Here is a 27,685-nt window from a genome sequence, read left to right on the forward strand (position 1 = left end):
AAGCAAAGATGGCCTTCCTTCCACCCATTCACCCAAAAGAGGAGAAAAGAGAGATAAAAAGGCAAAAAGTAAAGAAAAGAAAAGAAATAGAGAGGATGAGAAGAAAAAAGGTCTCACGCTCACCTACACCAACATCAGTTCCGAACCATTGGGCTCGAACGTGGGAGGGAGTTTTACGGGAAGCAATGAGCGGGACGATAATACCAACATTAAAAGGACTAGGGTAAAAAGATAAAACGTCCCATATATATAGGAAGGTGTAGTTGGGGGATGGGGGATGGGGGGGTGGGGGAGGATTCAAATCGCCGTCCTCCCGCGCGAGGCGACCGCGATTCGAAGTGAAAGAAAAACCCCCTTTTTGTGCTATAACTTGGACAGGGAAAACGGAGCGGTATATATGTTTGCAGTTAAACATCTTAAGTTAGGGTATATGGCGTAATAAAACGGGAGCGAAAATATGTCGGAACAAGAAGGGAAATATCATGAGCCGTTTCAAGGGGGGTTCGTTAGGGCAGATCAAGCAGTCGTGAACTCATGTTGTCGCTCCACGCTTTGAGAAGGTAAAGAGGAACAAAATCAATGTGGAGATGGGAGAAGTCAAACCCTTATCGGCGGAAGGGCCAGTAAGGGGAGGGGTATTACAATAGATAGCCAAATATATGATAAAAACACCCGCATGGAGTGGGCATATGCGTGAACTCCAGGTCCAACTAACGCCGGCGCCCAGCGGTTGCATAAAAAGGGGAAAGAGAGAACACAGGTGTCAGGTTGTGCTAAGAGAGAAAAAAGGAAAAAAGGATCGATAAAGCGAACACGCTCCACCGGAGAAGAAAAAACCCACCTGCTGTGCCACCCCACATTAAATCGCATAAATAGAAGCAAAAGCACCATCCATTATTCAAACTTCAATGAACAGACAAATCTGACCCCGGATCCAAGAGAGCATTTCTTCAAGGCAATGGCTGGAATATAAAAAGCAGCCATAGTTGGGTAATGTCACTTCGTCGAGAGAAGACTTATTCTCCGCTTCTCTCGCTCCAAAAACCCAAAGCACAAACGGTGGCATCTTTTCGTTTTCGTTTTTTATATATTTTTCTTTTGTATTTTGGGGCGCATGCAGGTTAAAAGAGACTTCATTCCCACTACCGACTAGGAAACGCAATTTTTCTAAAAGCTAACTTTGTCTGCGATGCGAAATTCGTACGTGAACCCGAGGACGAGGACGAGGAAGACAAAGACAATGAGGACGACACAGAAGATGAGGAAGTGGTAGAGCGTGATCGGTTCATCATTGCCCGTCGTGAGGTACTGGCGGCTTGAGAAGGAGGAGGAATGCTAGTGAGTGATCTGCCGACCATTGCCCGTCGCGGGGTAGAGGCGGCTCGCGCAGCCTCCACAGCCAGGATGTCTTCCAGTCGTACGTCTGCATCGGAGAAGGTATGCTGTTGGAGCTTTTCTGTGTCGAGAAGCTCCGTGAATTTCGAGGGCTGGAATGGCATGTTTCCTTCGGGTTAGGAACCTGATTTGATATTTGTAAACTGGCGCAATGATTGTTATAAATATATAACGGTCGATAGGGACGTATGCCGGCAAAACTTTTAGGCGTAGGAAAACGAATAAAGGATATAGCGCTCCTTATTCTGCTGCTTAATATGCTGTTGGGCTTTTCGAGGCGTGCGCCGCTGGCTCTGGCCACTGCGATTTTATTTGCGATGGCAACGGGGTAGAAGAACGGTTGCAAATGAGTGCGATGACGCAATCTCTTTCTTTCGGCTTTATGCCTAAAAATATTGCAGACTTTGTGCCCGAGAGAGTTGATAATATGTGATCAACGATAGTTATGATGATGGTATGATATGCTGCGATATGGGAAACTCCACCGTCGGCGTGCCCCTCGTCTAAATAAAGACGGAAGGGGGAAAACAACCTGGCAGTCTCTCCCCTTTCTTTCTGTCTTCGTAATCTCCAGGAATTTTCAAGGATAGAGTTAATAAACGGCGCAGTGATTTACGTGAGCGAGAGCAGTAGATTCCAGAGTGGAGCGGGAATCAGGATAAACACATGTAGATAAAACCAATAAACCCTCCCTGCAAAGGGGGCAAGCAGCGGGATGATGATTAAAACGAGTGTTGGGAGCTGATCGATAAGGTGAAGAAGGAAAACAGAGAGATGATAATTTGGGGAACAAGGTTACAAAATAAACAACGTTCCCACGGGTGCTTGCAGAGGAAGCGAAACAACCTAGCCAATACGGGATCTCAGGTATTTCCGGCTCGGGTCCGTATGTTTTAATGGCTGTCCTGCACTTTTTTTCCCTTTTTTCCCCTTCACGTTGTTACTTCGAAATTCGAAGGCCTTGAAGGCCGATTTTTAAAATCGCTGGAGTGGCAGACCGAGCTCGCCCCGCCGTACTCCCGCCGCACACGCGAGCTGCATCACGGACCACCCCCAGATCCAAAAAGAAACGGAAAAGAAAAGAAAATTATTAGCCCAGCCAAGAAAGACGGCCTCCTCTAAACTATTCCGGAACGATAAATGTTTCGGCCTTGGGGAGGGGGAATGGATGTTGATTCGCTGCCAAACAGACCTGTCCCGGTTGGGAGTTTCCGTTTAGTTTCATGAGTGGCCAAAGTGTTTTATTTCGTAGCGCAGGCCGCCGGAAAGAGGAAATTCAACTGCGTCTCGTGCTTTAGACACGGGACATAGAGGGGGTTTTGAGGAACCCACTTTCGTTTCAATGAATCATCATCCCATGCACGTTGCGGTGCATGCGATACAGGGGAAGTATCAACATGCCCATAGGCGGAGTTCTTCTTGTGTCAGATCGCGCTCGCCGCTCTGGTAACGGTAAATTGCAGAACTATATTGGCCATCGAACTTGGACCATGGACGCAAAGCTACCAAACCTGCTCGGCGGAATGGGTTCAGATTCCCTGGCTCAGCCGCTCTCAGTTGCCTGATGGCGTTAAATTAGTTTCAAGTTCCCAACGAACCCCTCGCTTCAACTTACCCCGGCGAAAACCCAAAGGAAAAAATGATCTACGCCAGACCGATCCTATTCCACCTGTGTGGTTGGTGGCGGTCCAGGATAGTTGAACTAGTCGTCCACTCCGTTAGTCAACCTCTTAGGCTCTTAACTAGTCAACGAACTAACTCATTTGTCCCCTCGGCTGACCTGATCATGCGGCTTGCCGGTCAAGAAACAGGTTATTCTCCAGATCTCGCCCCGAGACGAAGAAAGGGGGGCGTTCATCCACAAAGACATTTTGTCCAATTCCCTTTGTTTATCCCGCTTTGTTGTATTGAGAATGGGTTCTGGTCCGTGGATGGCACGTTGTGGTTGCTGTGGTTGTGTTGTTGTTTGATTAACGGAGCGGGAGGGAACCCCCGCCAACGGCCAAAACCTAACCTACATACAGCCCAACCGGGATATATTGACTTTGACGAAGCCAGCCAACAACAAAGTAAACCACGGATGTGAGTGAGTTCGGTGTATGAGGTTCACAAGGCCTACAATACACGGAAGATGGAGTGACTGTCCGTGAAGAAATGCTGGTCTCCACATTCTTCCCTTCCTCCAGGAATGCAGAAGGAAGCCTACGGGTATCTTGCGATCAAGCCTCACACATCATCGTACTGAAGAATGTGCATGGACCATTTCTCTGTGAGTGGTGCTGCGCCATGCAGCCTGCAGTAAAATGTTATCCTCTGGCTCCCTCTGAGCCCCGCGTCGATTGTTGCTGCAGCAGACTAAAACAGGCCCAAACAGCTTTTCTCTGTGGGCTCGTCTGCTCTTCCCTGGATGCTTGTTAAATGAATGTAGAGAATGGATGTACTGTACAAGCATTCGGTCTAGACGCCACCTTGAATTCCTTATGGCGGTCCAACCTTGAACCGCACTTCATATTCCGTCAGCCCTGTCATTAAAAGAGAGAATACGGGGTTGGATTTTCCCCGGGCCAATTCTGAATATCTACTCCGAACTTAAGATATACGCAGCATGCACACCCTTCGAAGGAGGTGTGGAACAAACAAGAGTCCTTGCGCACGCTGCAAAGGCTGGAGTTTGTAATGGAAATCTCCTACCAGAACTCCCACCAACTCTGGATAATCCCAACCCTCGCTAAAAAGGATTTCGAGGTGGGAAGTGATTATTGGCTTTTCTTTAGCCATGCAGAAATTGGAGCCGAGTGTCAGCAGGCTCCGTGACAACCCTCTCGCACAGCTATCAGTCAGATTCTCTGTTCCTCACAAAATAATTCAATAAACTAATTGAAGACATAGAGTGATTATTGTCGAAAAAAAAAATTTTTGAATCAAAGAGAGTTTATTTCAAGATTTAGTTAAATATTATTTATCTCTGAATAATATTGACGGAGTGTGACAGTCCTAGCATATCACTACACCAACATGGAAGAGTCAAAGTAAGGTAACTTATTTATATACTTGACTCATGCAATGTCACTCACCCCTACACATCAGCGCAGAAGCAAGATCATCCTTCAACTCCCCTTTGAGTCCCATCCTCGTCACCATCTTCACAATCGGCAACACCAGCCTCCCCAATCCCACACCAAGCAAGGAGCCTCCTACCCTCATCGTCCCATAACTCGCTCACCTTGCCAATCAACCCCCATCTTCGTCCTCCCATCCAACCTCCCCTTGCGGCAAACCCAACTCACAGGCTGCCCCCGTGGTGTTGACACCCGTGACTGGTCTTCCGGTCCTCCAACGCAATCCCCCTGTCAGAACATAGACATACTGCCCCAGTCTCCTTTCGTGTGCCTCAGGATCTTGATCAGCATGTAATACGCGCGAATCTGCTGTTTTGTAGTTTGTACGTCCGGAAACGGAAGAGACGGTAGCCTCATCGGTCTTTAATGTCGATGATGCGATGGTGTGGAAGAGATGGGGTGGGATGTTAGAAAAGAGGTCGGTGAGCGAGGAGAGGGAGGAGATGTGTGTGTTTAATCAGTGCATGCACTTAGGCAAAAGGGGTTATTGGATCCTTGCTACATCTGTGATCTCCGGGCAACCGCTTGCTTGAACTGCTGAGCTTAGCATCGCGAGTTTCAACTTTCAAAATAAATATGGCGTATTATTGCAGGTATCCCAACGATGTTTCGTGGTGATGTTTAGAGCAAAAGCGGAGAAGATGTTCTTGGGTTGTTTGAACAACCTTGGTTGACTTAGGAAGAGGTGTCAATGTTCATCTGGTTCAAGACAGGAAAGAAGATAGAACAACGATCACACTATGCTGTTGGATACAATATCTTGGTGTAGAATAAATGAACAGTCTCTCCTTTCTTCAGGGCCTTCTACCCTCTCCCCATCCGCTGCAACCAAAACTTAAGATCAAACTCGCCCTCATTAAACTCTCTCATCTCCAGCAAACATGAACACATTTCCATATGCAGTTCTGGGTTCCTTTCCATCGGTAAATTTGATAAAGCAAGGCTTCACACCATAAACTCGTATCTCATATTCCGCTAATCCCGTGCTCTACTCAATAGCCTGGACATCAAAGACCATACCTTCAATAATGTTTCCAGGTGGACCATCCTCCAACGCATGCTGGGCCCCAGAGTTTGGTAGAATAACCAGTTATATATCCCGATCCGAGATTCGGTTTGGCATCCAGATCAAGAATCTCAGCGAGCATGTGGGGATCTTGAAGCATTCCGTAAAAGAAATACACTCCTGTGAGCGCGGCATGGTGATAAATAAGGGAAGGTGAGTTGGGAGCCTGGTAGAACCAGTCTGGCGGAGCACTTCTCACTTTCAGAATGAAGCCAGAATCCTTGGATATATCATTCTGAGAACGCGCGGGAAGTGGTGGTGCGGACGGAGGAGATGAACATCCCGATGCTAAAGCGTCGGACATGGTATGAGTTGGGTATTAGGTAGATAGAAGTTGTGCCACAAGCTGTTGGGGAAACAAATGTACCCGAAATGTAGTTGAAAAGCCCTTGACGTTGTCGACAGCGCGTTTGATGGCGGCGCAGCCACATAATATTGCCTACTATTAGTGTTGGCTCGTCACTTACTTTATTTCGTTGACAGCCCTGAGAAACCTCTCCGAAACCCTCGATGCACGGAGTGACTCCATTATTAGGCCACTTTCTCTGGCTGTCCGGAAACCCACTATCTTCTCATAAATAACCTGAGTGCTGATGTCGGGCGCTTATGTGGACAGTTGCGGCGAACATGTGCATCTCTCGCTGGCTTGGGGGCATTCTCTAGAGAGGCCTCAAGAAGGTTTGCCAAAGCGTTATTGATTTTGAGCCTGCCTTTGAAGCCCTTCTCCCTCAAGACCGTCGTCGAACGATCATGCTTGGAGCAGCTCGTTGGACAATGCGAATTTCCCTCACCGAAAATTGTCCCGGCGCCAGAGAATTGCGCTCGTCGAACAAGCCTCCAACATGCGGGATTTGGCCCTGCTTATGAACTCGAATTACGATAAAATGATCGGCTGGAACATCTTATACCTGCTCAACACATCTCATGGAACAATCGAGTTCAGGCGCGGTACGGCAAGTACCTCTGTGGGTGATATCTCCATGTGGATCGAAATTGCCATGTTTTTCGTCTGCGCCGCATTGAAGTTGAGAGATCTGAGCACTCTTGAGAAAATACAACCAACGGCCCTGAGTAGGTACTTGTGGTAGATAAAGCAAGCAGCTAAGTATCCAGTGATGAAGGCAAGCTCTTAAGTACTGTTACCCACGACCAGCAGTAGTGGGGTGTTAGAGTTACAGAAGTAAGTCAGGGGAGGGTGTAAGATATTCGAAGTCATTCAATTGCATACAGCATTAATAGCGTGCACAAAAGAGTAGTCCAGGAACCTGACAGTAGTAAGCTAGCGGTTTGGTATCATCTCTGGCAGCTTGATCCATACGATCTTTGACAAAGGATGACCATCCTTTGGTGAGGCCTTCAAGAAGTTTATCAAAATAATTGAAGTTGGGCATAATAGAATAACCTAGGCGGATATGCTCAACGTGGATAGAAAAGAGGCGTACCATAGAGCAGAAGCATCTAGGGAATTTTGGAGTATAGTGAAAAAAGATTTGGCTTCAGTAGCAACTGGAGACCATACAGAATCATATAGTCATGAGTTGTGTTTTTTCCAGAATTGTTTTCATATCGTTGCTGGCAGTTTCCAGGGGTTTAACTGGATTTGTCCATAAGTTTCATAAGTCTAAATCGACAAATATGGAATAGTGCTGAGCGCAGACCCCTCTACTATGTACACCACCATGGCGCTGGTGGTGATTGAGCTCTTTTGCCCCAGTGGCCTAATAATAAGAGGTTGACCTTGTCGGTTGTTGTCTATCTAGCGGCAGCTAATATTTCCAGGTGTGGGGTCACGTGGTCTAGGGCTTGTGCAGAACCAACCAAATATCCTGTTCTCCTCCATAACTATCCAAGCAAATCGACCATAGTCGATAGCAACTTGGGCACCTGCTTTGCCTTTCTCTAAGCTACCTACCAGTCGGCTCAGACTCGATGACCTTTGATCAATTATGATAGCGTCTATGGGTCCCTATTTGGTGCTTTCACTTTTATTGGCAGGGAACAAAGCATTTACGCGGGTTTGAAAGGGGTATAAGACTTGTCGGTTTCATCCAAGCCCTTGTTTTTGAGCCGAGAGTAGAGCGGCATAACCAGCAGCTGATATAACAAAGAGGAGCCCGTGAGATTCCGGGAACCAGAATGAAGTTCCCGGAAACAATTCATGCTTTCCTGAGAATCTTCGGCGTGATGTTGCCTGTAAACTCTCAATGGATCCAAGGCATCTATTTTTGATAACCTATGTTTTGAAGGCCCCGTTTAGGATCTTTGTGGGGCCATTTATCTGCTCCAATGGGAAGACAATCCCAGTACACACACTGAGGCATTGAGCCTACAAGCTTCATCAATTATCCGTGCAATTTCCGGGGGTATTCCAGGTTCGCTGGTTGCTGGAAAAACAGTCTGTCCATGTCCTCCGATATCTCGCTCATGTGCGCCGCCTTATCATTGGCCATCTACTTATGCTGGTCTCTGTGGCAGCTAGCGGGAGGGAGCGCGACACGCGAGCTGCTGCTACACACATGGAAGCGCAGTCTAGCTAGCGTTAAGGGTATCGTCCGAGTCACCACCCGCTGTACCACGGAACCCTCGACACCCCAGTCCATCAGTGCGGGCATATTAAGAATGACAGCCTCGTTGAGCCGGATGCCTGACAGAGAGTACTACATCAGCCGTGCAGCATTAAAGTTGATATTTGGCAGCCTTGCTCCACACACACCACTCATGGAGTCATCCATCTACGTCCATCTAGTTCCCAGAGTTGATATATTTTAATCCTAATTGGGTTCTCTACGTGAACGCTGGTTCCGCGGCACCGCCCCGAATCCCAGCACCAATGCGGGATGATAGAACAGGTGTTTTGATTAGTTGTCTGGCCGAACGCGACTACAACCTCTTCTTGTTTGTCAATAGACAGTCGCATGAAGGTGGCCACGTCTTTTTAGCGCCTCCCAGGGTTCAACCGATGCGCCGAAGGAGTTCCGTACATGTTCACTACCAATCCTAGCAATTTCAAGATTTGGTTCTGGACTTTATGCGGCTCCTTCCTCCGCCTATTGAAATAATGCAATAGGGTGTTGAACTGCAGAGCCACAGCAGTGAAGCCAGCAATTTTACTCCTACCAGGGACACTCAAGCATGGCCCCAAACAACTGTTCCCTAGGCCCGATCAATCCTTGACGACAGCATCGTGTATGTATGGCGACATGTATGCGCTGCGCTTGACCAGTCGCATGGTTCCTTTGTTTTGTAGACGATGGGACTGCGCATGTGACAGCTTACTACGTGCTCTGGGAACTACAGCACTTGGCTCGAAGACACAAACCACAGCTTAACCCCTGTTTTTTGACCTGACTTACGCCGGCTATGCTCTGTGAAGCTGAGAATGCCATAAGATGTGTCCCAAAGTACAAGTATAATGAAGCTCCCCGCCTCTACAACAGACATTTCTTACTCTGAGCCCCTCACAGAAAAAGATTCAGTGCCTTTTCATAGCTCTAGCCACCAAAATTTCTTTGTCATTCATTGCAACACAATTCGACTTAAGCCCCTCCCTAAAAGAGTACCCAGTGACTATGTGTCAGAAGGAGGAACCGAACACATATACTTGGAAATGTGGCCATACCACGGCCGAGTTCACCGGTGTTCGTATCCATTTTTGCGGTTCAGCACGCACAAGAGGTTCACGATGCGCGAATCCTACGCCAACGTCCAAGGGTTCAAGCCGTGGTTACAGCACTAGGGCTGTTTGCCCTGATTGTCGCAAAAAGAAACCGGACCCAAAGCCGGGGAATGACGACAGCACTGGAGCTGGTGGTTCAACATCGACCTCTACTCTCTCGGCTCAACCTAGCGGTGTCACTGTCGGTGCATAATGAGTAAGTAAGCATCATAGTTATGAAGAAGCAAGACAGCTAACCTCTGAAGGCACAGCCATGAACGATTCGCTTTCTGGAACTCTAGCGGGGATCTCAACTTTGCCTCTGAAACTGTTTTTTTAATGCTTGGTGGTTACCTGAAACTAGTGTGAACACTACCGAGTCGAGGAGCTCAACCTCCAAGTGGATAATTCTGTACAGGAGAACGACCTCAACGTAGTTGCTGTTTCCGGCGATGATTTCATTCGATCGGGGGTATGTTTTGGTCAAGAAAAAATTCGGAGGAGCTGCTTTTGTAATAAAGTTCATGAACGAATATATTGCTAATCTAACGGATAATTGTCGCGTCGAATAGTAAAATAACCGTAGGCTCTATGAAAAAGGACTTCGAAATGAGTACGGAGGTTCATCTCAAAAGTTCTTTCTCATACTAAAAACACCACAAAGTCTAACCTGAATATAGCAAGTGTTGTCTATCATACAGTGTACAATCTATATACAATTATCTGCAGACTTCTTATATTCATTTCCATCTTCTAGCTCTATAATCTTTTGAATATGAGTAGAAATCCACTCTATTCTGTGAAAGATTTTTTCAATACTGCTTTCACATCTTAATTTCTTCTGTCTGACTCTTTGATGCTGTGATAATTTATAAGCAAACACCATGATCATCAGATTATTCATAAGTTCATAACAAAATATTAACATAATCATTTCTTAAATGATTGCACTTATAGTGATAACTATATCTATGAGTGCAGTGATGCAACTCAACCCACAGCAGGTGTGGTCATCCATCCCATCATCTATATGTAGTACACTCCAACTGCCAACTGCAATATAGTGCTACCGAGTCTCTAACCTAGCAAGCTTCTCACTGGGTATAAGGTAAGGTCGGGGCTTATACAGTGCTTCTGAGCTTGTTCACTAAGTCAGGAGGTAGTGCCACTATCATAGATTAAGATATATCGTGAAGAGATATCTAGGATGACTAGCAATAGCTACGGCGGTGGCCTATGGTAAAAAATAAGAGTACTTTGTAGGGCTTACAGGATAAGGGGCGAGGGCTCAAGGTATGTGTCGTCAAGAAGTATACTTGAGGTGAACTTATAGTCGTACTATGTAACTGAGTATAAGTAGAAGTAAATGGGAGTAGTAAAAGAGAATAGAGGAAGATTGATTGTGATCAAGAAGATAAGCTTCCTGATCCTAAGGGTAATGAGTGTGTTTAAATACATTTGAGTCCCCATACAAATTATCTTGCTCACGCTGCTCACTGGCTGATCAGGGTGAGCAGTCACGTGACTTCATACTCCGCTTCGGTCAAGGGTTGTTCCGTTCCTACACTTCTTCGGTTCTTATCCAATAAGCCCCGGGCCGTGCCGCAGGTTTAACATAGTGTGGGAACCACAATACACTCTTTTGTATGATTTTGTGCTTCATTCAGAGTCAGCAAGATTCTATAGAATTAAGATCTCAGAGCATATATATCAGTATTAGAAGTCATCTTGACTAGTAATTTAATGAGAAATGAAAATATCATCTCTACTACTTTGTATGAAGCAGATTTGGGGGAAATTCAAGTTGGTGGCATTATATAGTGCCTTGGCGGGTAAGAACTTTTGAGATGAACTTCCGTATCTTCCAGTTCGGAATAACGGTAACTTGCGGGCTGGAAATATCTTTATCCGACACTAGTCCAAACATTTGTTGTGTAAATAAGATCATCCTCCGATTTTTTTCATCAAGCTAACACCCGGTATCACGCATAATCCTAAAGATGGCGTCCGCAGATGTTGTCTATATCATGCAGCGCCCACACTGTATAGCAATAGGCCAGTCCGGAGAGATATGCAAGATTAACGACTCCATGGTTGTGAAATACCCCAAATCTTTTCCAGGAGAAACCACCTACAATGAACTCCGTCAGCAGTTCTTGGATGTCGAGAGACAAATCTACGAGCGTCTCGGGCACCACGATGGAATTCTGCAATTCTTCGGAGTGTGGAATGAGACTGGAGCGATACGGCTAGCATATGCCAATCAAGGTGACTTGAGAGCGTACATTCGATCGCACGATGCGCCACCTCAAGCATTTCGTAAGATGTGGATTCGACTACTGGTAGAGACATTCTATCACATATACTCTCGCAAAGTACTTCATCAAGATGTCAAGCTCAACAACATTCTCATATCGAACGACACCCCAAAAGTCGCCGATTTTGCGAACGGCGCCATCTTCCCAATAGATGCGGACATGGAACTGATTTGCGCCCAAGACCCGCTGTCTCGAATTGACCTGCTTGGAATCGGTTGTATAATGTATTCGATCGGAATGTGGCAAGATTTTGAGTATGATTACTTCGAAAACGATCGCTGGCCGACACCGGAAGAGCTGCCATCGACACATGGGGTTTTGTATGGGGAGGTCATTGCTAGGTGTTGGAACAACGAGTACAGCACTGTGAAATCGCTATATGAGGATTTCAGGGGCTGCAGCCGAGAATCAGGGGTTTAATGTCGGATCAAGTTTGGGTATTTGCTTATTGTTTTTTGGGAGATATGCTAGTGGACGATTTCATTTGCAAGGATAACATCAACCTGTTCAAGGAATTTCCAAAGAGAGGAGCAGCAACGGGCTTTACCATAGTATAGTATGGGGCTCCATGGCCTTGAGTTTTCCTGTTGGACGTGTGGAGGGTGCGAACGGTTCTACATAGCTCCCTGGGAACTCAAAGTTAAATCCTGTAACATTCTATGGACTCCCTTCGCGCTCGTCTGAGGACCGCCCTGTGATAGTCTCAAATGAGCTATCTCTCTTGACTAGCTCCACTGACGGTGAAATAGGTAATCACACTACGCACCCGAAATCTCCTCCGTCAGGCAACCAGCAAAAGTGACAGGATAAGGACGGATCAGCAGGACTAGGCCCACGATATGAAGCTAGGAGGACCCTGAAAACACAGTGCTGGAGATGGCAAGACATTACCCGATCTTTCGGAAGAGCAGGCATATAGAAGGATAGGCCCATTAAGACGATTCACTTTTAGTTCCTCAGATCCTATTTAGGCTCCCCTGATCAGCTTTTACAAAGTTGCCCTTGTTAGCTTCGAACAGTTGTAAAGGGGGCTTGATCTGGTCCCCAGAATGCTGCTGCTTGGCGGAGATCATGGATAGAGAGCTCCCATTTTCCAGAGTCCATCAGCTGCGCATCCCGGCAGCTGCATCGATTCATGGCTAATACTGTAAAGTCTAAGCAGGCAACATCGATTTTCTGAGATCCCAATTCTTGCTTGCTTTTGCGGCTAGGCAAGTGTGCCAAAAGGCGAAAATAAGAGGCGACTTCTGCCTATTCTGTATGCTGTATGCAAACTGGCTTGCCTCATTTTCCCTGATGACTGCTTGCTCCTGCAAGAGTAAGCTGCACTGATTCTTGGTTGCATACATTGTGAGGTCCTAGCAGGCAGCAGTCTGGATTTCCTGGGAGCTTGCTGTCCCAAAAGCAAAAACGAGGCACAGCACCTATCTACCCATACTAAATCCAGAATGACTCATTTCGCCTACGTCTGCAAGAATGAAAGAGATTTGAGACTCGCTGCTTGGTGTCTACTTGAAGACAGAAATGTGGTTACCCAGAGAGGTGAGGAACGATTTTACACCCCTGACAGCCGAGGGTGGCATTACCCAGCTTTCATTCGAGGGATCATTGGCCGTTCGTTGCTTTACGCGAGCCTAAATCCAGGCTACACGGCAGGCAGATTCTCTCCCTTGCTGGTAGGTGCGCCTGACTAAGGGCACGAGTTGTGAGTCGGGACTGCGTATCTCGAAGAATCCTGCGTGGACTTTTGGCATAACGCTCATCCCGGTAAATGCAAGCAGTCCAAGTTGATCCGTAGGCAACTTCGACTAAAAGATGTGCCCATCCTCCTGCAATCCTTTGTCTTCTAACCGCGGTTTTTTAAACTAACAGTCGGACATACCTGCTTATTGTAAAATATATTACACGTCGCCGTCGGAAACTATTCAGAAACCGCCTCGGACGCTTGGATTAGATATAAATCAGAAACAATTTCATCTGCCGACTTGTACTGCTGCCTCCAGCATTTCTCCGTAATATGACAGCAAAGATGGTTGTCAGTTGGGAATACCCCATTTTCGAAGCGAGACGATATTTCTTCATCCTGCGTAAGGCTGTCAAGCTCTGGGAAAACCTCGTGTCCAGTCATGATGAAGTAGATAGCAGAACCAAGAGCAAAGAGATCAGTCCGCACACATGCATAGTCACCATGGGAACGAGGCATGTATGACTTCGAACACTCTCGAGACAGGCCATCCAGTAATATTTCCCCATCAGCTGATTTCAGCATCCCTTGGAAGTCTGCCAGCAGGAGATCAAAATTCTTGTCAAGCAGAAAATTTCGAAGGTTTATGTCACAGTGAATGACATGTTTCGTATGTATGTAACTGGCTGCTTCAGCGGCTTGTTTGCACCAGAGCAATTTCTGGCTAAGAGGTATAAATGATTGAGATGCAATGTAGTCGCTCAGCGAACCGTTCGAGGCACGTTGCAGAAGAAGGCCATGTTCCGTCAGGCCCTTCGACGCGATGATTCGGGGATGAGTCCCAAGGATCCTAAGAAGATGGGCCTCTGTATGAATGCTTTCAAAGTTTCCGGGGATACACGGGTATTTCATAACAGTCAAATCATCGATGGCACCGATGAAGCACTCGCCGCCGCGACCGATGATCTCTGAAACCCCTGGAGGGTAATACCGCCGCACTTCGACAATCTCTATATGGGAGGTAGCATTTAGATCGCATCCATTTACAATCGAGCCGTTCTGTATTCATCAGCAATCATTTATGACTAGCAACATACATTGTAAACTGACAGCTTTTGAATGAGGTATTGAACATATGTTCAGCGCTTCCGTATCGCTCGTTCCGGATGTCGAATCATACAAGGCCTTGAATACTGAACCAAATACAGTCTTGAAAGGATACCATATTGCTTGAAAGGAGGATATTATGAAGGAAAAGACTTGTCGAAGTAATGGATTCATCATGGTAAAATGAAAAACATGAGTGCTTGCTCTTTTATGTTTTTTATTTGGAATGAAAAAGAGGGATCAGAATGCTAACCAGCCCCCTGGCTTACCTAATACTAGGCTAAGCCTAGGTCGGACTTATAAGAAGACTAGCAACAAATGAACTGTTGTTAACTGTCTTTTGAGCAGAACTTTTCTCTTTCTTACCCACTATATTCATGCTCTTGCAGAAGAAACGGATGAAGACTGAGTGTTGTGATGATAGTACTTTTAGCATGCATGATATTTCGTGTCCTGGCTCTATTTAAGAGTTGAGCTGACTTTCCACGATGTGCGCGTTTCTTTTGCTACCTGCCTGCTCAAGATCCCTAAACCACAACATGGATGCACCTTTCGTGCTGCCGAGCTGACCACCAATCAATCACCACATCGAATTGAGATGTCTCGCTCTTCCAAAATAGCCGCCTCTGTCATCCCTGCTTTCTTATTGTCAAAACCCCTTCCTCTCTCAACTCCAGTGTCTCGCTCACTCTCCATTTGCAGCTTCCATAGGGTTGGGTTGAGCTTCTCGTCTTGTAGTGCCTCAACCACAATGCCGCGCGATGAAGGAGATGTCCAGTACAACTGGATTGATGGTGCAGAGTCGCTTGAAAAGTACAACCCGGGGGGATATCATCCTATCATGATTGGGGATATGCTACATGAGCGATACCGCATTGTGGGCAAACTTGGTTTTGGAGGCTATTCAACTGTTTGGCTTGCGCAAGACACTCATCTGAAGAGCTACGTTGCTGTCAAAGTTGGTATAGCAAACTGGCATCCACATGAGACGAAGGTTCTCCAAGCTCTCTCTGCGCCACGGCCATTGTCCTTGTCCGCCCATCCGGGGCGCCATTCAATACCATTACCCCTAGATGAATTCGAGTTACATGGCCCCAATGGGACCCATCCATGCTATACAATGACTCCAGCAAGATGCAATCTTAGAGAAGTCTCTTTCAGCCGCCTATTTCCTCTCGAAGTTACGCGGGCCCTGTCGGCCGGCCTCGCACTGGCTTTATCCGAATTATAGCAGACTATCCAGCTGGTTGAAGATGAGGGATGGCCCTCTTTCTGGTGAATGCGTGGTTGTTTCCACCCAATATAGACTGAGAAACAACGCTTGCCCTTTAACTTCCGAGCAATCTCTATTCCCACCTCAATTCAATACCCGATCAATAACATTCCGCTCACTAATTCTGTGCGGGAATTGCTGCCTGTCTCCTCACGCCATTGGTTAGCTCTCTACAACAAGGCAATCGAAATGGCTTTATATTAGGTGTTAAGATGGTGTATTCTAGATTCCATTCAGTTTGGGCATCTAGGGGGATTATTGCTGACTGAATCACTAGAAATGATGGAACCAATCCTCAGCTTTTTCAGATTTGAAACTCTTCATCCCTACTTTCAAGAGATGAAGTAATTTTGAAAAATAAACTGTATTATATTTCAAAGAATAGTGAAAAAGCTAGAACTGTGAAAAGGATTGATCCATTCTACATAGCTAGGTAGCCACTCCTTCATTATAAAATGCAGTGATTCGTTTTTCTATCAAGCTCTTGAAGTCCTCCTGGAATATCTTGTCCTATATCATGAGAAACTCTTATAATCTCTTGCATTGAGATTTTGCTCATTGGTCAATCGGATAGTTAAGCCCTACCCTATGGCTCCTCATCCTGTAGCCCTGACTGACTGACACCTTTGAGAACCCTCTCGGAACTGCCGCGTTACACATGCCACCATCCCTCGCATGGTTGTACTTTATGCATAGAATATCGGGGCCCAGTCACCAGTGTACCCACCCATCTTTGAGATACGGATAGAGCCCACGGAATGAATGCCCCTAAAGAACATTCCGTTAACCATCCCCGTAGATAGCCAACTCCCTTTTATTTAGTTTCCTTCCCTCTCTACTTCTCTTCTCGTGACACAGACCTAATTGCAACATAAAGCCATCCTGCGGGAGTAAAAGGAATAAAGGAACCAATATTCGAACCGTTTGAGACCCAAGCCAACACCGGGTACCTAGGTAAGTCTAGCCCCGGCCCGCACAATCCTTCAAACAAGTGTATACACGAGTCGTGAAGTCGAGGAACGGTTTCCTGGGTTCAACGTTGGTGGTGCTCGTAAATTTCTTCATTTTCTCACTCTGCCCCTTTCAAAAGTTAAGGCTATGCAAAAAGGCATGGGAAGCTTCCAAGGAGTTTATCTGAATATGTATACTCCTCATGAGCGTAACGCAATAACTAACAGTGAATTTAACAATAAAATAAAAATTTAAAAAAATAGAAAATAACAAAACAATAAGAAAAAAAAAAAAAAACGCCCCAATCGCCAGATATTTGAAGACTTGGTTGTCCCATTTTCGTAATCCTTTCTTTTCTCTTTTTTATTTTCCTTCTGAGTTTTTCTTGATATGTTTTCTCTATTGTCCTTGTACAGGCTTTTATCCCTCAGCCATCTGTACGTCGTTCATCTCCACGCCTTTCGCTGCTGATATCCAAAGGACGTTATTACACCTAGACAAATGGTGAGGCAGGTCGCGAGTTAGCGCGCATGGCACAATTTCGTATCCACATATAGATAAACACTAGAACAGAAAAGAACACAGCCATTCCTCCACCGACTTGGGGGGTGTGGGTCCGGGGAGCCACAGCCTTAAGTACCACGGCAATGGCTCCAATTTGCAAAAAGACCTCGAGAGAACGAAGAGCGAGGAAGAGAAAGATCCCCATGGGAAGTGGGGGGTGGAGCAAAGAAAAAAAAAAAAAGAAAAAGAAAGAAAGCTAACCTTATCAAAACCTGTCCCAAACTACCCGTGCTCTTGCCCTCGATAAATTCCTCCGTATTCGACAATTGGATATTCATATAGGAATCAACGCTGACGAGCTGGCCCTTGTATTCTGTATGTCCCCATTTCAGGCGCACGAGGACATCTTCGTTGACGCTGTACCAGAACGAAAAAAATTAAGAACAGGAACACAGCGTTAGCTGAAGTAGAGAAGGAAAAAACAGAAAAAGCAAAAGAAACCTCTTTCGGGAACATTGGGATAGAAGCAAGTAGTGACGGGGAAAGGGGCCGAGTGGTTCTGGTTGGGAAGGGAGGTCGTGGGAAGGCATGTCATTGGTAAGAGACGTACAGAGATTGCAGCATAGGCCGCGGGTTTAAAGGTATGAACTATTGATATGAAAATATGTTAGACTTTAACATCCATCGCATAGCGGGGTTATCAAAAATGGGAGGAAGGCGTTGATAAGAAAGTAATGCGGCCTGGCTTTGATTTGGTACGTTGGCACCTACTGTCATTGTAAATTAGGATGTATTATGTCTAGAAGTCAGATATGAGGTAGGGCCCTGTGGAAGAGGACAACGACCCTAAAGAGATATAAAAGGGAGTAAGTGGTGGGGTTTGTATGGTTCGTGAGCGCGAGGATGTAAGTTGATGAGCTCTCTGGAGTCTGAAGGATTTCACTGAGTTGCGAGTAATCTGCCGAATTAGGCGGTGAGAAGGTCACCCAATCAGGGTCGAGTCGCGATTTTCAACCGCAAAAACAGCACTTTTGATTGTGAAACATAGTATTCTTTCAACTCAACCAATAAAAATGTCAACATTCAAAGACAGCAAAGCTTCTTATATGGAAGAAAGAGTTCTTTTAATTTATTAAGGATCTTGACTTATATCAAATTTCAACAAACACAACGCCCCGAACGAGCCGAATCCTTCAAATTAGAAAATACAAATACTCATGATCAATTTGTCACGCGATGGCTCCAAGAGGGGCCTCAAAATCGTCATGTAGGGGTAACCCATGTGGGAAGCTGTAAGGTAGGGCTTGACTATCTTGATACTTCAGTAAAAATGGGCAATTGAGGATGTCACGGCACTTCCCCGCGTTTGCGCAAATAAATAGTTAGCACGCATCCTAGTTGTTGTGCGCGCTTGGCTACTGTGTGCTATCAAGTTCTTTTGCCCCAGTGGCCCAGCGACACCACTTTCTCGGCCACTTTGCACCACCATGCTAATTTAGTATGAGAAACGATCTTATTTGTCTTGGAGGCACTCCATCATGGTCCAATCGGCTGATTGCAAATTTGCAGCAAACTCCGGGATGCTAATGATTGAATTTAAAACTCGGGAGTATTCCTGTTCGATGCCATTATTGAGTTTGTTATAAGATACATAGTTCAACACCATCTTATCCAATCTACTACTTTCTCCTCCCCCTTCCCTAGCGGTGTCAGTGACGCCTCAGACGGCGCGGAAACATGCACTCTACATGCAGGTTACACGTCGGCTGACCCCTCGGGTGACTCACCTGAACTACGCTAGTGTAGGTCACCTGACCCAAAACAATTCTTGGCACAAAAAGGGTCAGCTGAGAATAAAACAAAAATGAACTTTTACCTTCTGATACATCTGTTAATACACACAGCAAAAATGAATATTGATTCTTTCTCAGATGATAGTAATCTATTAGATCATGATTTGAATCAAGAGCATTGACTTGAGAAACACACAGAAGTTTTGGATGAAAGCACAGTATATGAAACTAGTCTTTTACTACTATTTGATTGCTTACTGACTAGTAAGCCAACTTATGAATCCATTATTTTGATAGATTGCTGGAGTACAAGCACACTTTCTACACAGAAAATAGAGCATATTAGTTTTATTTCTGAATATCCAGCAATCTCAGAAGATGGATATACATATATCATTGATACACAGTTGCTTGATGATGAGAATGCTAAAAAACCATGATCACTGATATAAATCACTAGTGAATAATCAGTATATTGCTAGTGAGATACTAATACATTCATGTCAACATAGATTCAATATAGAAAGTCATGAACTGTCTTTTCAAAAAAGATCTATTCATTATATCTACAAACATCTGTTATACAACATCAATATAAATATTCTGATATTCAACACTGTGAATATATACAATCAGATTTGATGAATTTTCAATATATTCAAGTTGATGAGACTTTATAGCAGAGACTATCTGCTTGTTAAATCACTTTAACTTCAGAGACAGACAGATCATCAATTCAGACAGCAATTGGGTTTATTATAACTGATTTATCACTAGTATTCTTTCAGTACAACACTAATATTATACTAGTATATACTATAGTATAAAACAACAATTTGATTCATACTGTGCATGCAGTGAAAATTCTCTGTCAATATGCAAATCTGAATGATGAATCTTTACACAATCAGTAAGTATTTCAGAAGTAGATCTCTAACTAGTCATTGCTCAGAGAAACACTAGTTGATAACTGATAATGATAATAGAATATTGCTGGTGTTTTCCAACCATATATTGTCTGTGTGAACTATACACCTCACAACTCAACTCATCTTTTTCTTGCAATATCAACAAGTTCTAGAATTAATATCTTCTATTTAAATCAGTTTTTTGAGAGAGAATTACAAATTGAAGCTGAGTTATGCAGTGGTATATTTCCAACAAACACTCAATGAACTCATTACAGTAAGTTGCTCACTAATCAATAAGTAGTAGTTCATCAGTTATTAATTAATATACTCTAGATATTGATCATACTCAGAGGTGAGGAATATTAATACATCAATCATACAATGTTATATTTGATATTCTTATTTCAATTGATTAGCAAAATAAACTCTATATTGCATTAAAATCTCATGGAATACATTCTCATTCACCATCTTTTTCATCATGAATATCAAACAATATTATATGTGATGTTGCTCATCTGATTCATCAAATGAATGATTCAGATCTCACTCTCAGTATGTTACTTATTATTCACTAATTATATACTAGTATTCAACTAATATCATTTACTTGTAGCTCTCTTTCTCAAGTTCTCACAGATCAAAGAACTCTGTCAAAGATATTATACAAATATCTTTGTTCAGATTCATATAAGTTTAGTGAATATGAATCAAATTGCAGCTCTTATTTATAAAGAGTGTTTATTTCACTGTTCAGAAGAGAGAGATTTTGCAGATATTGTCTATTAATATAAGCAAGATCAATAAGACAACAATATAAGTATCAGTTATTCATCAGTTGTTCATCAATTATCCACTAGTGACTGATCAGTCTTGATAATGTGAATAGTCTTATATTCAGTGCATTTATGAGTCAAACAGTGAATTTATAATTTTCTGTGCATTCAAAGAACAAATCAAGGTTCTTGTCACACTAAAATCATTTGAAATTGATATATCATTCAAACAGATTCAGAATCAATATATAAATGAAATTATTCTTACTACAATGTTATCAGAGTAAAACAAAAGTAAGTCATATCTCTGACTAGTATATTACTAATATCTAACAAGTGAACTATTAGTCTTTACTCTTCTGCATATCATTATCAATACTGAAACAATTACAATGTACAAAGATCTATTTCTTAGATTTTTTACACTTGTTAAAGATGTAACAGAGCAGAATATGATCTTTCATCATTTGTATAATGATGAACTTTATACTGTTGTGATGAATATGAATACAAAGCAGATGACTGATAAATTAATTACTGATAAATAAGTAATACTTGATCAGTAACTGACTAGTTAGATCTGAGACTTGCTGTAAATGAAATCAACCCACAGCAGTGAGAATGAAAATGACAGTTGAGAAATCTTATTATCTTCTGTTATATTCACTTTTTTCAAGAAATTGATTATATAATTGAAACTAGTTCAACTAGTTCTGATCTTCATCATCATATGCAAAGTCTTTTAACTTGCATCAGTTATAGTGACTATATAAAACTATGCAGATTAATAATTGATGAGTAGATATTATAACTGATTATTCACTGATTGATTATCAGTCATTTACTAATAATATTATTCAGACAATGAGTCAATCAATGTTGTCAACTGAGCATGCCACAAAATGCAGTCTGTTATTACAGCTGAATTTAATAAACATTGCTCTTTTATAGCAACTGAAATTTATCAAAAAATTCAAAAGCATACAAATGCTGTTGAACAGACTCATAACAAATTTTTGATATGAGGGCAATATGCATTCTTACTTGAAACTGTACTTCAGTAAGTTATATCACTAATCATTCAGCAGTAATATACTAATCAGAAACTAGTGACTGAACATTGAATGTCAGAAATGTTAATCAGCTCAAGATATACAACAAATTTGATCTTTCATATAACAATTGATTAAATGCACTAAGTCAAAGATATTTCAACAGCATTGTCAGAGATGAGATAACTTTGATATATTAGTTCTCTATTAGTGATTGACTAGTAATAGAACAATGCAAATGAGCTTGAGATGAGAAAGTGTTGAAGGAGAATTCTCTGCTAGATCAAGTCTCATCTTCTGATAATATTTGAAATTGATCTCAATCACAGTGTAGAAGTACCTCAGCAAGATGTGTAATAACTAATTAAGGATTAGTATTTCACTAGTGCTAATATATTATTTTCTAAAAGAGGAACAAGAAATTGACAGTGTTCATGCACATCATCTGTAATATCATTACAAAGCAGTGAGCCACAGTCAAATCATTCACAAGCTCTCAAGTATGTTTAATATCAGTAGTGTCTTACTTGTATGATATCAGTAACTGACTAGTGTAGTTTCAGTCAAGAACTATCTGTACCACCCCTCAGACAAGCTGCTTCAATGAATCTCCAGAAATTACAGATTCATGAAAAGGAATTGATTTTTAAAAATCAAGAAATGAATCTTTGACATCAAGCAGCTGAGATTGAGCAGTTGAAACTAAATAATCAATATGCTCAGTTGAAATTGCAAAAAATGAAACAAGATTTTTTATCTCACTAATCAAATATTAGTTTTCAACTAGTCATTTACTCAAAACAATAAAGATATATTGCATGGATTAGTAAAACAAAAAGAGTCATTTGAAAAACTATATAATGGATATATATGTATGTAAAAAAATACATTGTAAAAATTGTAGATAAATTTCAATAAATGAAAATGCTGAGCAACAGATAAATATATATTAGATCTGAAATTCAATATCAAATATAACTGATCATTGACTGATAAAATAGTACAAATTGTATAAATATTACTATCTTCTCACTAGTAACTAGTAGTAAAGAACTAGTAGTTGCAAACTTTAAATAAAAAAGAAATTATATATCAACTAGTGTAATATCAATCATGACTAGTACTACACTGATATTCATAATTGAAAAAACACAACAGATCTTGAAAATTTTAGATGACTATCAGACAATGACTGATAGTGATTTAATGAAGAGAATTTAAGAAAAGTAAAAATCATCAGTGCTATGACTGATGGGGTATTAGTTAGTGACTAGTAGTCACTTTAATAAAAGAACTGTGAAAATGACTAGTGCTAAGCACTAGTCAATAATGCAAAAAACATAATATGAAAAAAACTAGTCATAAACTAGTTATAAGTAGTTATCCACTGATTCTTAACTGATCATTTCATCCTCCTCATTCTCTGATGCTTTCTCATACTCCTCTCTCTTCTCAGATTCCTCATCATTCTTCTTCACTTTCTTCTCAGAGGATTTCAACAGTTCCCTCTCTATCTCTGAGAACTCAACAACAACTGATACATCACTAGTTACTTTCAAAGACAAAAAAAACAGCATCTTGTAACAACACTTCTCAAAATCTTTACAACAGACTGTTAATACTAGTCAGCCACTGGTGTCTATCATTAATTAACTATATAACTACTGATTGTATTACTTATCATTCCCAGTTTTCTTACATGCCTTGCATGGAATTGAAAGTTCTTGATCTTTCACAATTTTTTTAATCAAGGTGATATTGTGCTGAATATGAGTAGTTAGTAATCAGTTGTCTATCAATTCAGCACTGATATTGAACTACTTACAAACTTGTCATTCTTTCTTATAAGTAAAGATACCTTCTCCACAGCTGACTCTGTCTCTGTTTCAGCAATTGACTCATCACTCAGTTCTTTCAATTGTATAACTGATACAGAACTAGTCATTCCCACTGCATTATTCTCATAATTTGCAATAATCATTTTGTAAAATGCTATTTACTAGTTAGCAACTAATCAACCACTAGTGCTGCATTTCATAAATACTAGTGAAATCAACTCATATCAAGAGCTCTATCAATATCATTATATGCTATGCCATCTTCTCAGCCTCCATCTGCAACATTTGCCCCAGCATGTTTTTTCACATACTTTCTGAGATTGTTTGTAGTCATTTTGATCTGACTAGTCAGAGACTGATTGAATATCAGTTCCCATCATTTCTCAATCAGTCAAACAAAACTTACTAAATTGACACAACTCAGAAAACAACAGAAGACTTCTTCAACAAACAACTTGATTTACTTCTAATCAAATATCAGTCAGTTACTAGTAACTGCAAATCAAGCTGCTAGAGAAACTCACTGTTACATTGAAATCTGGAAGCACAAGCTCTCTCTTTTCAATCTTCAAGTATTGTTGATACTGACACTGTATATTATTTAGTATACCAGTGAAGAACCAGTTAGTGACTAGTCAAATACTTACATGCTTTTCTAATGTACTGATCATTGTGGCAATTCTTATTATTTTGTGTAGTTGGATTATTGATATTCTACTAGTCACTGATTGTTGGGGAAAGGGTGGTGGGAATGGTGAGTGTGGGGGGGGGCGGGCGGTTGTTTTGTAAGATGTTGTAAGAGGTTAAGTTTCTACGGAGCTCAACTGACCCTTTGACTAGTCAGCTTTTCTATAGGGTCAGGTGACCTACACTAGCGTAGTTCAGGTGAGTCACCCGAGGGGTCAGCCGACGTGTAGTCTCCTCTACATGTGTTTGCTATTTCTCAAGCCGTGCACTGCCCAAACATACTCCAGGCATAACCATAACCAACACCCGAACCGTGATGGACGGCCCAGCTGCAGGACATCAAATTATGCCTGTTCCGGTCCATGTAAACAATATATGTCCAGCCTATCAAGCTGCACCCTATGTCTTGGCACGTTGCAAGAGCTGCACATCGAAAAAGCTATGGCGTACATCTAGGCAACAATTCTCTCTTTGGCAGCGGACCAAAGCAATATGCAAACACTCAAAGCCTGGTTTCATGCCCTTTGCCTTACACTATTCAATTCTTGTTCGACGGAAATTGGGCTATACAAGGTTAGTCACCTGGAGGTTGGCTAGTTAACCAACTAATTTAAGCTATTTTAAAGTTTAGTGCAGGTTACTAGTCAAAGATCGTTCATAAGATGTCTAGCAATAAATTCTACTACAAAGTAGAGCCCTGATTCTTTCTAACAGTGAATTCTATCATCTATATATATCTATTGATAAGCATCTAGCTTTTTACTTACAAATATAAAATAATAGCTTTTGTGTGATAAAATCTTATTTATTGAAAAAGCACCATTCTGTTGGTGCTGTGATCGGGAAGGGCGAGGAAACTTTAAAATGCGCAAAGCAAACAGGCAGTTTTCAGGTATAATGAATCCATCCCGGAAGGGTGCTTGCTTCGAAATTCAGCCTCATTGCTAAAGCAGAACGGTACATGAAGGTATTGGAGCTTATAACTTACTGAATTGATGGGCTTGGTGTTGCATCCAAAGAATGGACGTTGGTTATCCAAACGGATCAACCCATGGCTTTTTCATCTTGCCCATGTTAGCTGTGTAAAATGGCAAATTCAAAATTCCTGCAAACAGCTTTGTCTACTGTGTAGGCATATTGTCAAGCCACCAACCCACCAGGCGCGAATAAGATGGTTAACGCCCATACAGGAAACCCAATTACTTGTTCAACCTTTTCAACTGACAAGGGTGGGCAAACTGCCGTCCCAGCAACACAAGAGGATCACTTTTCACGCATAAATACTGCCTTTTGTACCCATCCAATAAGTGTTGTGATGGCAAGAAAAACACCATAATCGGCGGCAGAAATCTTTCAAACGACGCCGTTTTTTACCAAGACTCTCATCTGGCACCCTTCTCCTTCAAGCCTCAACAATGGCGACAGCGGCTACATTGTATAACACGCTCCCGACTCTTGAGGACGCGGAAAAGCGCTTCGTCGAACGTGAGAAACTGTTTGCAGCCGTGGGGCAACTCCTTGCTGAATATGGAAATGTCTTTGGCCTCTGCCTTGTCCACGCACACTGCATTCTGACCGACGATGAGATAATGCTTGCTAGGGGAAATGTGTCACAGCCGGAAAAGGCAACGTCACTGGTGGAATACTACCCTGAGCGCTGGCTTTGTTCTGGGGAAGCGTACGAGTTCACCACCCGACCCACCACCCCGCCGCCGGCTGCTCTTCTTGCCGCATTCAACCAGCTTACGTCTCATATTGGGGTTCTGGGCCTATACCACATTGATAACGAAGACAAAGGCAGGATGGTCGAGCACACAGATGGGCGCAAGAACATTCTGACGCCGCTTTCAGAGGCCTCAGCGCAACTAGCCAACCACACCGAGACGGCCTGGAATCTGGGCAAAGGCGATCCTGTCACCATGTCATGCATGATCGTGTGTGATTCACGAATCACTCGAGGAAGTGCAGCACACAAAGGTATGGATGAACACTCGCTATGGAGCTTCGCAAGCTTACTGAGTCAATGCAGGGACAAGATCCCATTATCCCATTTAAAGTAGTGATGGTTGAATGCTGGGAGTTTTACTGTCTGGCAGGAAACACTGAACCAGGACAATGAATAGCGATTGGTTTTCTTTCGTTTTTGTCTCTAAACTAGGACCTTCCTAACTAATGTCATACATGAATTCTTGGCTCCCTGCTAATAGCCCTGCTTATTTTCATTAATCCTCTTCAAAACAACCGAGCTACACGTGTGTCTTCATGTTTAAGTCGATTTCATTAACCATGTCGTACAAATCATCGAGACTTGGACGTTCCTCTGGCACGTCGTGAGTACAAGCATCCACAATGGCATCCAGAGGTTCGGGAACATGCCATTCCACCTGATGTGTAATCGGGACGTTTCCGTATATCATGCCCTTTATAACATAACCTAGATCGTAGATGTCCGACTTTTCAGTCCAGCCAGCTTCTAACACCGGCTCGTGGGAGATCTCGGGCGCCAGATGATTCCCCCAACGAGACTCGAGGTCACAGATAAGTAGGCGAGAACCATCGGAAGAGAACACCAGATTGTCGATGCGGAGATCGCGATGAACTATCCCAAGGGAATGGAGGCACTTCAGCCCAGAGATTAGCTGTAGAATCCAGCTTTTGTACACAGCAAGGGTATACACTAATGCTAAGGTGTAGCGCGCCCTGAATTTCTCGAATACCAGCTCATCCTCAGATGATTTTCCGAGTAGCTGAATGATGTGGTTGGATTTTGGCGCTCCCGGACAGGATCCGCCTTGGCATTTGAGCAGGTTTTGAATCTCACTCTTGTATTTGCCCTTCTTGGTGAAATGTTTATTGGTGTCGACTTTCACCACAGGCAGCAATGCGAGAAGAGCACTGAGATCCTCAGAGTCATCGTCTAGCTCAGGAGGCAGTGGAGCATGTTCGAGAGGGCGTAATTGGTCACCAACAACTTCGTAGTCGCCTTCCAGCAGAGGCAGGTTCTGCTCTAGACGGAGTATGTCACCAGAAAGGGTGCCAGGTATGGCAGCCAACCGGATGCACTGGCCTTGACGAGCCTCGCCTTCGTACCAATACGTGTAGTAGAGAACGCCGTCAACCATGTCCACTTTTAGGTCTATCACTGGTCGACCAGCTGGAGGAACAAGGTTACTCCTGTCCCTCTTTCTCTGGTAATCGGCTCGCAGAAGGCGCACTTTTTGGGTAAACGTGTCTTCGGGTGTTATTTGGCTCATTGTTATTCCAGAAGAAAAATGTCTGGTGTGGTGTGACTTCTGATGTTAAATGGGTCTGGGGTTGTCTTATTACCTAGTCACGCGGAGAGCGAACACGTTTTTGTGGAGATGATAAATTGTTGGACGTCGAAGTGGTTGTATTAGCAAGGCTGTATGAGTATGGTTGTATAAGCATGATTGTATGAGCATGCAGGCAGTTTTGAGGTATATATGTATGTGCGGAGCGCTAGTCCGTAATAGGTAGGGTCAGATAAAGCACAGATTAGAACGTTCCGAAAATTTATCAACGTAGTTCACCACTT

The 27,685-nt window shown here is 43.1% G+C and overlaps 12 protein-coding genes across 12 annotated transcripts; 6 read left to right on the plus strand and 6 right to left on the minus strand.

Annotated features, from left to right (window-relative positions):
* Nucleotides 1-778: 778 nt before the first annotated feature.
* On the minus strand, nucleotides 779-2,315 carry HCBG_05061 (uncharacterized protein; the record flags this gene model as incomplete). The annotated part of the gene is made up of 1 exon (XM_045432110.1): nucleotides 779-2,315. The coding sequence occupies one exon, from the start codon at nucleotides 1,497-1,499 to the stop codon at nucleotides 1,143-1,145; it is 357 nt and encodes a 118-aa protein (XP_045287322.1).
* A 477-nt stretch (nucleotides 2,316-2,792) lies between these two features.
* Nucleotides 2,793-4,809, plus strand: HCBG_05062 (uncharacterized protein; the record flags this gene model as incomplete). Its single annotated transcript, XM_045432111.1, has 4 exons — nucleotides 2,793-2,922; nucleotides 3,420-3,477; nucleotides 3,990-4,140; nucleotides 4,483-4,809. The coding sequence occupies 4 exons, from the start codon at nucleotides 2,793-2,795 to the stop codon at nucleotides 4,807-4,809; spliced, it is 666 nt and encodes a 221-aa protein (XP_045287323.1).
* Nucleotides 4,810-5,542: 733 nt separating this feature from the next.
* Nucleotides 5,543-7,445, plus strand: HCBG_05063 (uncharacterized protein; the record flags this gene model as incomplete). Its single annotated transcript, XM_045432112.1, has 6 exons — nucleotides 5,543-5,733; nucleotides 5,793-5,903; nucleotides 6,299-6,651; nucleotides 6,715-6,760; nucleotides 7,225-7,271; nucleotides 7,381-7,445. 6 exons carry the CDS (start codon nucleotides 5,543-5,545, stop codon nucleotides 7,443-7,445), a joined length of 813 nt encoding a protein of 270 aa, XP_045287324.1.
* Nucleotides 7,446-7,624: 179 nt separating this feature from the next.
* On the minus strand, nucleotides 7,625-9,021 carry HCBG_05064 (uncharacterized protein; the record flags this gene model as incomplete). Its single annotated transcript, XM_045432113.1, has 6 exons — nucleotides 7,625-7,799; nucleotides 7,892-7,977; nucleotides 8,097-8,237; nucleotides 8,573-8,627; nucleotides 8,698-8,836; nucleotides 8,934-9,021. The coding sequence occupies 6 exons, from the start codon at nucleotides 9,019-9,021 to the stop codon at nucleotides 7,625-7,627; spliced, it is 684 nt and encodes a 227-aa protein (XP_045287325.1).
* Nucleotides 9,022-9,028: 7 nt separating this feature from the next.
* On the plus strand, nucleotides 9,029-9,789 carry HCBG_05065 (uncharacterized protein; the record flags this gene model as incomplete). The annotated part of the gene is made up of 1 exon (XM_045432114.1): nucleotides 9,029-9,789. The coding sequence occupies one exon, from the start codon at nucleotides 9,150-9,152 to the stop codon at nucleotides 9,447-9,449; it is 300 nt and encodes a 99-aa protein (XP_045287326.1).
* Nucleotides 9,790-11,235: 1,446 nt separating this feature from the next.
* Nucleotides 11,236-11,973, plus strand: HCBG_05066 (uncharacterized protein; the record flags this gene model as incomplete). Its single annotated transcript, XM_045432115.1, has 1 exon — nucleotides 11,236-11,973. One exon carries the CDS (start codon nucleotides 11,236-11,238, stop codon nucleotides 11,971-11,973), a length of 738 nt encoding a protein of 245 aa, XP_045287327.1.
* A 1,501-nt stretch (nucleotides 11,974-13,474) lies between these two features.
* On the minus strand, nucleotides 13,475-14,518 carry HCBG_05067 (uncharacterized protein; the record flags this gene model as incomplete). The annotated part of the gene is made up of 2 exons (XM_045432116.1): nucleotides 13,475-14,296; nucleotides 14,348-14,518. The coding sequence occupies 2 exons, from the start codon at nucleotides 14,516-14,518 to the stop codon at nucleotides 13,475-13,477; spliced, it is 993 nt and encodes a 330-aa protein (XP_045287328.1).
* Nucleotides 14,519-15,095: 577 nt separating this feature from the next.
* Nucleotides 15,096-15,575, plus strand: HCBG_05068 (protein kinase; the record flags this gene model as incomplete). Its single annotated transcript, XM_045432117.1, has 1 exon — nucleotides 15,096-15,575. One exon carries the CDS (start codon nucleotides 15,096-15,098, stop codon nucleotides 15,573-15,575), a length of 480 nt encoding a protein of 159 aa, XP_045287329.1.
* A 1,413-nt stretch (nucleotides 15,576-16,988) lies between these two features.
* On the minus strand, nucleotides 16,989-17,849 carry HCBG_05069 (mRNA splicing protein SMX3; the record flags this gene model as incomplete). Its single annotated transcript, XM_045432118.1, has 4 exons — nucleotides 16,989-17,061; nucleotides 17,334-17,489; nucleotides 17,683-17,720; nucleotides 17,844-17,849. The coding sequence occupies 4 exons, from the start codon at nucleotides 17,847-17,849 to the stop codon at nucleotides 16,989-16,991; spliced, it is 273 nt and encodes a 90-aa protein (XP_045287330.1).
* A 5,149-nt stretch (nucleotides 17,850-22,998) lies between these two features.
* HCBG_05070 (uncharacterized protein) lies at nucleotides 22,999-24,420 on the minus strand (the record flags this gene model as incomplete). Its single annotated transcript, XM_045432119.1, has 6 exons — nucleotides 22,999-23,216; nucleotides 23,304-23,367; nucleotides 23,430-23,596; nucleotides 23,750-23,786; nucleotides 23,967-24,032; nucleotides 24,412-24,420. The coding sequence occupies 6 exons, from the start codon at nucleotides 24,418-24,420 to the stop codon at nucleotides 22,999-23,001; spliced, it is 561 nt and encodes a 186-aa protein (XP_045287331.1).
* Nucleotides 24,421-25,544: 1,124 nt separating this feature from the next.
* On the plus strand, nucleotides 25,545-26,116 carry HCBG_05071 (uncharacterized protein; the record flags this gene model as incomplete). Its single annotated transcript, XM_045432120.1, has 2 exons — nucleotides 25,545-26,063; nucleotides 26,093-26,116. 2 exons carry the CDS (start codon nucleotides 25,545-25,547, stop codon nucleotides 26,114-26,116), a joined length of 543 nt encoding a protein of 180 aa, XP_045287332.1.
* Nucleotides 26,117-26,250: 134 nt separating this feature from the next.
* HCBG_05072 (uncharacterized protein) lies at nucleotides 26,251-27,383 on the minus strand (the record flags this gene model as incomplete). The annotated part of the gene is made up of 1 exon (XM_045432121.1): nucleotides 26,251-27,383. One exon carries the CDS (start codon nucleotides 27,381-27,383, stop codon nucleotides 26,376-26,378), a length of 1,008 nt encoding a protein of 335 aa, XP_045287333.1.
* Nucleotides 27,384-27,685: the final 302 nt, after the last annotated feature.

The sequence above is a fragment of the Histoplasma capsulatum genome (genome assembly GCF_000150115.1).
Source record: "Histoplasma capsulatum G186AR genomic scaffold supercont2.6, whole genome shotgun sequence".
NCBI classification, from domain to species: domain Eukaryota; kingdom Fungi; phylum Ascomycota; class Eurotiomycetes; order Onygenales; family Ajellomycetaceae; genus Histoplasma; species Histoplasma capsulatum.